Below are 9,335 nucleotides of genomic sequence, written 5' to 3' on the forward strand. Positions count from 1 at the left end.
TCGAGTGTCAGAATGTTGTGGGACTGCTGTACAGGAGTTATGATTATGGATTATAGATTGCTAAATTTAGCAGGTTTTTTAGCTTTTTTTTAAAATTTTTTTTATTTTTTAAGCGTAACAGTAAAAGACGAATGCGGTTATGAAAGTATTAAAATGTGTTTGTTTGTCGTAAAATTCGTAGTAATGACAAAAAAATACTAATTTGTGGATCTCCTTAATACCCGGTTCAGCAATACTGCCATTTTGGCTGGTGTATTCTGGGAAATTTTCTTACCCCTTAGTTTCGAGTGTGGTCCTGAAAAATCTTCATTCAAAGGGCTATTCAACCCTTCCCCTTAGCACTACATCTTCAACCTGAAGAGAAATAGGACAAGGGGAAGGGCTAAGGAGTAGAATTGGGATTGAGCCTTTAAAATGTTTTAAGGCCTAAAATTTAGATTTGGAGATTTAAGATATTTTAAGACTCTTTAAGAGGATACTGAGACATTTAATGTAAAAACACATGTTAATTTTGTGAACAAAAGTTAGAATGACAAGAACGTCCATAAATCAACAATTTTGAAAAATAAGGAAATAAATAATTGCAAGACTTATACGCCACAATTATTATTATTATTTCCTTAAAATTCAAACAAAAAAATGCTTTAATTTTTGAAGTCATACCTTTTTCCTTAGGACAAATCTTACAAATCAGAGTTCACTTTTTATGTTGTCATTTTTACTAATTGTAATAAACTTAAAATTGAGAGCATTTTTCATTTAGTTTGTTTCAAAATTTAAAAAAAGATTTTAAATTTACATCTCACAACCTTTTTGTTTTTGGTATAATTTGTGAAAAAAAAAACTATTGTATAAGACAAACAAAATAATTATTTATGATTAATTTTCACTAATAAATGATTATTATTAATGTATAAGAATTATTTTATGTATTTTTTAAATAAAGTACAATAATTGAGTGTATAATAAAAATATAAGTACATGAAAAGACACTGCAAACTCGAGTAAAAAAAATCCCAACGCATATTTTATTGCATCTTTGAATATCGCCGCTTGACAGAATCCCTATAAAACTGGAAGATTTGCTCCGAGGCCTTCTGACTGATAGCGATGCACTGCTGGAGCTGTGTAGGAAGAAAACACATTTATGTCACTGCCTTGCAGAGAATTCCAGCAGGTTATGAAACATACACAAGTACCTATGTATCATCCACACAAACAGAGCAATGAATCACACACTGGAGAATCAAACACTCACCTCCTGCACTGAAAAAGAGCCTGTAGTCGATGACATCAAAACATTGCGCTCATTGCTATCAATGGCAAATGTTAACAGCGCTCGACTTTCCTGGAAAAGAAAGCATAAAAGACACAGATCAAAGGTTTAGTTTACTCGGGATGGTTCGTGTCGGCTCAAGGGAACAGGAAGTGAAGTGTACCTTTTCCTGTCGAGCTGTGGGGTCAGTGATTATCTGGCCCTCTTTGCTAATGGCGCAGGTCACACTACAGAAAAGGCGGCTCATGGGCAGCCCGGCATCCATTAGAGCCATACAGGCAGCGTTTAGACAACACGACAGCAGCTGACGGTTAGATAAGGACTCATGGTGTAGGGACACAGTGTGAATGAAAGAAAACGGGACAGAGAAAACAAACAATATTAATGCACACTAAGAATCTGGGGTCAGTCTCTGAAGTTGCTTCATTCATTTTCCTTCAGCTTAGTGTCTATTTCAGAGGTCGCTATAGAGGAATGAACCACCAACTATTTCAGCGTATGTTTTACACAGCAGATGCCCTTCCAGCTGTAACCCAGTATTGGGAAACACCCACACACACTCATTCACACTCATACACTACGGCCAATTTAGTTTATTAAATTCACCTTTAGCGCATGTCTTTGAACAGTGAGGAAAACCAGAGCACCCACGCAAACACAGGGTGAACATGCCAACATACATGAATGCCAACTGGTCCAGCCGGGACTCAAACAACCAACCTTATAGCCATAGTGCAAAATAATAATACAAATTAACAGTGTAGGGTAAAGTTTCTTATTACTGTAAAGTAATAATTCTCTAATGTGCTCATTTGTTTTTAAGGAAAGTAATGTAGTACAATTTTTAAGAATACTCTGTAAAATAGTAAATCACATAATTTCTATTTTCTTTTACATATATATTTATTTGCAGCTGGAAGGGCATCCGCTGCGTAAAACACATGCTGGATAAGTTGGCAGTTCATTTCGCTGTGGCGACCCCAGATTAATAAAGGGACTAAGCTGAAAAGAAAATGAATGAATGAAATAATATTTATTTATTATGTTTTGATAATTTAGTTGCATGTTAGCTACAAAGAAATATATACATTTTTAAATGGTTAATGTTATAAAATAAACAAAAATAGTAAATTTGAATAAAAAAATATCTTTCTGTTTTTTTTTTACATTAACTAATACATTTTTATATTTTTTTGTAGTTTAACTAAAATATAAAACCGATTGTTGAATAATTGTTTTATTGTTATTTATTTTTTTACAAAATCTGGTATTTAATATTAAAACCATGTATAAGTACATACCGTACATACAGTATCCTTATCATTACTTACCAACCACCACATTCACCATTTATTTGCATGTGTGTGTGTGTGTGTGTGTGTGTGTGTGTGTGTGTGTGTGTGTGTGTGTGTGTGTATATATATATATATATATATATATATATATATATATATATATATATATATATATATATATATATTTGCACTAAGAATTAGTGGCCGTTTTTGATTAATGACACTTTTGGTTGCAAAGCTATGTCAGCATAGGTTTTGCCTTTTGGAGAGAGCTAAAACTTTAAACCAATTTATTCAAATCTTCAATCTTTTGTACTCTATATTGCCACCTTTTTTTATTTAATGCATTTGTTGTAATATCCATTCATTTTCTTGTCGGCTTAGTCCCTTTATTAATCTGTGATTGCGACAGTGGTATGAACCGCCAAACTTATCCAGCACGTTTTTTCACGCAGCGGATGCCCTTCCAGCTGCAACCTATCTTTGGGAAACATCCACCCACACCCACACCCACACACACCCACACACACACACATTCATACACAACGGACAGTTTAGCCCACCCAACTCACCTGTGCTGCATAGACTGTGGGGGGAAACCTGAGGACCCGGAGGAAACCCACGCGAACACATAGAGAACATGCAGACTCGACACAGAAACACCAACTGACCCAACCGTAGGCAACCCTACCTACAGCACCACTGCGTCACCCCTTTATTTTAATAAAACATACTCATTCCTAATACTCAACCCTAAACATTCAAAACTCCTCCCTTCAACGGCAAGTGACTAAAATGGTCAACGAGTAAAAACGCGTATATATATATATATATATATATATATATATATATATATATATATATATATATATATATATATATATTTGCCCCCTCTTCATTTTGCATTTATAAAAAACTGTTTTGCTGGTGTTGGCAGCATAAACCCTTTAGATAGGTCTGTTCAAAAAAACTTTTTCTAGCTTTTATATGGAGTTTATTGAAGCATAACAGCAAATTATAGTGAGGGTGCATAAACACACCATGTTTGCTATGTTTTGAGAGCTGAGATGCTTATTTTAATTTTCTCAGACATATCAAGGTAAGTGCGCAAAGGTGCTCTTACACTTGGTTACACTCACACAATACTCTATATAGAAGCCAGAAACTAAGCTTTTTTTACACTGCAACTAATGACCAACAGTAAAAATTACTAATTGTACCTCTTCTCAAAAGAGAAAAACCACCAACAATCAAGAATGCATAACAATATGGTTTCATGACTTTGCAATCAAAAAAATGTCATTATAATGGAAATTAATAGGGCAAAAACAGCCACTAACATAACGAAAAGGACCAGTGTAGTAAACTTGCCCTGCTGAGTCTATTGTTGAGGTTTTTTTTTTTTTTTTTTTTAAATTGCAAAAATTTGTCAAAATAAAATGTCACCAAAATCATTCCGCTTGCTGAAACAAGTTGTGGCCAAATTAAGACTCAAAATAACCCCAGAGTGGATGAAAACATTCCTAACAAGCGTTAAAACATAATAAAATTGAAGAGTATTAAAAGAAGCCAATTATTCAAATCTTAAATTTTTTTGTACGTTTAGTCTATATTGCCACTTTTTTCGTTTTAATACATTCATTGTAATAAAACATACTAATCTTTAATACTCAACCCTAAATATTCAAAACAAACTCCTCCCTTCAACGGTAAGTGACTAAAAAGTTCAAACAATAAAACCACGGACACATCATATTTGCCCCCTCTTCATTTTGCATTTATAAAGAAGAGTTTTGCTGGTGTTGAGGATACAGATCCATCATCGTGGACGACCTGCAGGATGACCGTGAGAGAAGAGCGTGGATGAAGGGTCAACAGAAGGGCAGCTTCACAAGTCTCACGGACACACTGCTCTCTCGCTCGCTCGCGGACACCTAACACAACACAACGCACCACAGTATGAGGAGGTTTAAAAGAATACTGTACCAGACTGACACCTAATGCTGAAACATGGCTGTGCAGGCGATGCAATTAAAACTATGGTTACTATTCTAGTATGAGCTGTATATGTGTATTATTAAACATTAATAATAATAATAATTAGTAATAATAAAACACTGACTAAATAAAAACAATTAACATAAATGACACACATTTTTTATGGCATAACATTTTCTTCCTGACATGTAGTTTTAAGACTCCCTTTAAACAGTTTATACTCATGTAGGTAATTGTTTCTTATATTATATTAAATAAAAAAGTGACAAACAATTAATATTTATGTTGCATTAGTCTTTGTTATATTGGGTGTAATTAGTAACTAGTAACAAAGTGACTAGTGTTTGGTCTGGGACATATTAGGTGTAATTAATTACAAAGTAACGTGTTACTGTAATTACTTTTGTACTGAAAATGTAAAGTAGTAGGTTACTTTTCATGGATGGGTAATTTAATTGCAGTTACTTCTAACATACTTGCCTTAAATACTGTAAATAAGTCCAACAGTTTTGAATAAATCAATTCAAAAAAGCAGAAGGAAATGTGTCCAACAACTTCACATACTTAAGAAACAATGAAATGTTTTAGAAATGCATGCCAATATATCAAAATATTAGTCATCTGCATACAGTACAAGCTACTTTTTACTCGGTTAAATTCATTTAACTGAATATAGATTGGATCCATTCAAAATTCAAATGTCTAACATTTTAAGAGAGGCACGTTTTAAGACAAAAAAAGCAATATGACAATGTTCAAAGGTGATTTGGGGATTTTCTTTTAATAACACTAAACAATTTTGCTATAATAGAACTTTCCTGAAATAACCGCCAAAGCCAGTGCATTTTGCTATAAGTAAATTACATGTTTCTGCTTTAGAAAAAAAAAATACTGAATCTTTTTTTTTTTTTTTTTTTGAACAAGAAAGATGTTTTATCCCAAACTAACCCAAACTAATGGTGCACACCAGCTGCTTTTCCAGTGCACAACTGGCATAATGCACATAAAAGATTCATGCCTGATATTTGTATATATTGTATTTTGTTATTTTGTAAAAACTTTAGATTGTTCAAAAGATGTGCAATGTGTTTCTATTATTTAATTGTTAATTATCTGTATCACTCTTTCACATTATATCTGATATGCTTAATGCAGACAGATTTAAGTTAATCCAACATCAGTGCAATGATAATAATACAAAGCAAAAAATAAATAGATGAATATACATGTAGACTTTGCCCTATATCTCACACACTTTTCCATATCGATTTTTTTGAAGAAAATTATTCTGTTCATCAAGGCGGCATTAATTAAATAAAAAAAAAATTATAATAATAATTTAAATTAATAACTGCTTTCTTATTGTATGTACTTTCAAATGAAGTTATTATTTTAGACATTACTACTTTTATTACTATTACCATTACCCCCATAATAACAGCAATAATAATTATAATTTATATCAGAGTGATTACTGAAAGAGCACGTGACTCTGAAGACTGAAGGAAGCTGACAATTTATGTTTAAAATCACTGGAATAAATGATTTTATATAAAATACAATGTATTATTTTATAGTGCAATAACATATCATAATTGTCCTATATGTCCTGTATTTTTTAGGGATGTAACGGTATCAGAATTTCACGGTACGGTAATACCTCGGTATGAATGTCACGGTACGGTATTTATTGAATCATTTACAGGAAAAAACAAAACTTATGAAAATACTCCAAAAAAGAGCCAAAAGTGTCAATGACATACAAATTAGCCATCTATCTGTAAGCTTTGAAACAGGAACTTCAATTTTATTAACAAAAAAAATATTAAACCATGTAAAAAAAAATTTAAGTTTTTAATTTAGTATTGTTGAAAACTCATCACATTCAACATTTAATCACTCACTCACTTAGATAGAGATGGGTTTAAAGGAAAATTATCATATAAATATAATCTGGTAAAAGCTGGTATCTCTGGGCATTTACAATGTCCCCTGCAACAGAAAAAAACCCTCTCATTTGGTACTGAGGTTTCTGGGACAAGAGAGATATGACTTATATGACTTATTTCTCGAGCGCTGAAAACGGAGCTTTTTGAAAACGCTGGAGAGGCCGTTTTCATTCTGAAACCTGCTGCTCCGTCTCAGTGTGGATGGGGAAAGACGGAGACATCTGAAAACGGAGGCGGGGCTGCAAACGTTCGCCTATCTGATTGGGGCTTTTCCTCAATATTAAGTAGCCCACACACAGTTCAGTCTCGCATCCTCTTCTTGTAAGTTAAGACTTCGCAAGTTTGATCAAGGCTGCAGTCTCCCCCTTCTCAGTTTGATATGGAAAACATACCGAGGACACGGGTAAATCTTCAAAGGGAACAGTGTACTTCATAACTTCATTCACATCACCTTGGCTACGTTGTTTCACTTTCTCAACAATAAAATGTAAACATGATTTAAGGAACTGCCTATTTCCTTTTTAATATTAGAAAACTTACAGACAGCAGAAATGTTGAGGCGTCGTGCTGCATATATGAGCGTCATCTTCACTGTGAGGATATTTATAACAAAACGGAGCCGATAACAACTGCCTCCTTTCAATTTCAGTGAAAATACGAAACGCACCCTCTCTTTTGCTGAATATCAGTTTTAATAATCGATAATTATAAAAGTATCACATACAATAAGTTTATACATTGTAGGAAATAAAGGCAAGCGATCAGTCAATGTACCTGGATTAATCATTAACTTATCTTTGCGCTTAACCAAAACATGTTACCCGTGAACAAGTAACTTAATAGATTCCAATGACCAAAGTCAGGGAATTGGCCTATGTCGTTAGATAAAGACAACAACATGAATGAAATATCACGTTTAGCAAATATAGTGAGATTAGATCCAGCGGAAGATGCTTGATGAGCAGTCCGACAAGCAGAGCTCTCATCTGGGTAGAAATGCTGGAGCGCTTGCCCGAGAGTGTCTGTGGTCACGTGATGTGCGTTTTCAGCGTTTTGGTGTGGACGGAGAGCTGTTCAGAAACGCTGGGTAAAACGCGAGTGTGGACGCGGATCATTTTCATTCTACAACGCCGTTTTAAAACTAAAACGCACTCTTGTAAAAGGGGCCTTAGAGTTTTACAGCTCTTTTTGATCCCCGCTTCTAGCAGCACACTCCATTTCCGCATTACTGGATCTGTAGCGACAACAGACCGCAAGGGATGATGGGGATTGTAGTTTTCGCTACCTCCCGTTCGCTTCATTCGCCTGAGCAAATTTTCTCAGAAGACCTATAGTTTTACCGAGTCATGCGACTTCGGTAATATCGAAAAAAATTAATATTGCGGTATGACGGTATTTACAATACCGTTACATCCCTAGTATTTTTGTTTAAATAAATGCAGCTTTGGTGAGCAGAATAAGCTTATTTTAAAACATTTGAAAATCCTACCGACCCCAAACTTTTGACCGGTAGTGTAAATGTACAGTTGAAGTCAGAACTATTAACCCCCATTTGATTTATTATTTTTTTTAATATTTCCCAAATGAAGTTTAACAGATTTCACAGTATGTCTGATAATATTTTTTCTCCTGGAGAAAGTCTTATTTGTTTTATTCCGGCGAGAATAAAAGCAGTTTTTAAATTATTTAAAACAATTTTAAGATCAAAATTATTAGTCTCTGTTTTTTTTTTTTTTTTTTTTTGATAATCTTAAGAAAAAACTATTGTTATACAATAACTTGCCTAATTATCCTAACCTGCCTAGTTAACCAAATTAACCTAGTTAAGCCTTTAAATGTCACTTTAAGCTGTATAGAAGTGTCTTGAAAAATATCTAGTAAAATATTATTTACTGTAATCATGGCGTAGATAAAATAAATCAATTATTTAGAAATGAGTTATTAAAACTATTATGTTTAGAAATGTGTTGAAAAAATCTTCTCTCCGTTAAACAGAAATTGGGGAAACAATAAACAGGGGGGCTAATAATTATAACGTTAACTGTATGACTATTGACACATAAAAAAGGTAATTATGTTGATTTGTTGAAGATAAAGTTTTTTGTTTTTTTTTATAAATTTGTAATATTGTCATAACATGACATATAACATTAAATTAATTAAAACTAAACTCCATTCCAATGACGCGATTAAATTTATATATTTGCATGTACACGTTTTATTAAAAAAATATTAATAAATAATGCAATTACTGTCAAAATATGGCTGCAAATAAAACTGTTTAAAAAACATACTTGGAAGCCCTATTTTGGGCTGTATAAGGACCTCTACAGTTGCCCGATCATAGATTTCCTTGCTGACTTTAACCTCAGCTGGTCCATAAACTCCAGCCAGGATACTCGTGTCCCCTAAAAACACATTTACAAACTCAAAACGATACATATTTGAATGAATGGAATAGATCTCTGGATATTCTTTGGCCTGACAGATAAATAACTGCTATGACATGAGTAAAGAAATAAATTACATTAAACATTTATAAATTACCTTGTACAAACGTGGACGACCCGTCAGGTCTTGATAACAAACTCTGTTCACTTCCATATTCTCTTAAAACTGGACAACTTCGCTCCAGCTCCATCTCGGTCCTCATGCACAATCTGCTCGTCGCATCCATAAATGGGTCATTGTTTTGAGCGCACAATAATGACGACATGACACATGTTAGCAGTGCACTTACGCCCTCTAACGGAATTAAGGATGTAATGACACATGTATAGCGACTTTATAAGCACGTTTCTGCTTGTTCCTTTTAGT

General features: G+C 33.6%; 2 protein-coding genes across 2 annotated transcripts in view; one reads left to right on the plus strand and one right to left on the minus strand.

The window, feature by feature from the left end:
- The window catches only part of clasrp (CLK4-associating serine/arginine rich protein), a 777,720-nt gene that overhangs the window by 205,249 nt on the left and 563,136 nt on the right, over positions 1 to 9,335 (plus strand). The window lies entirely within an intron of this gene.
- On the minus strand, positions 1,002 to 9,199 carry exosc5 (exosome component 5). Its single transcript, NM_001045352.2, is given in 6 exon segments — positions 1,002 to 1,124; positions 1,259 to 1,348; positions 1,440 to 1,580; positions 4,384 to 4,505; positions 8,813 to 8,926; positions 9,066 to 9,199. Coding segments are annotated over 6 exon segments (693 nt in total). The 5' UTR covers positions 9,196 to 9,199; the 3' UTR covers positions 1,002 to 1,028.

Source organism: Danio rerio, chromosome 18, assembly GCF_052040795.2.
Source record: "Danio rerio strain M-AB ecotype USA chromosome 18, GRCz13ab, whole genome shotgun sequence".
Lineage (NCBI taxonomy): Eukaryota > Metazoa > Chordata > Actinopteri > Cypriniformes > Danionidae > Danio > Danio rerio.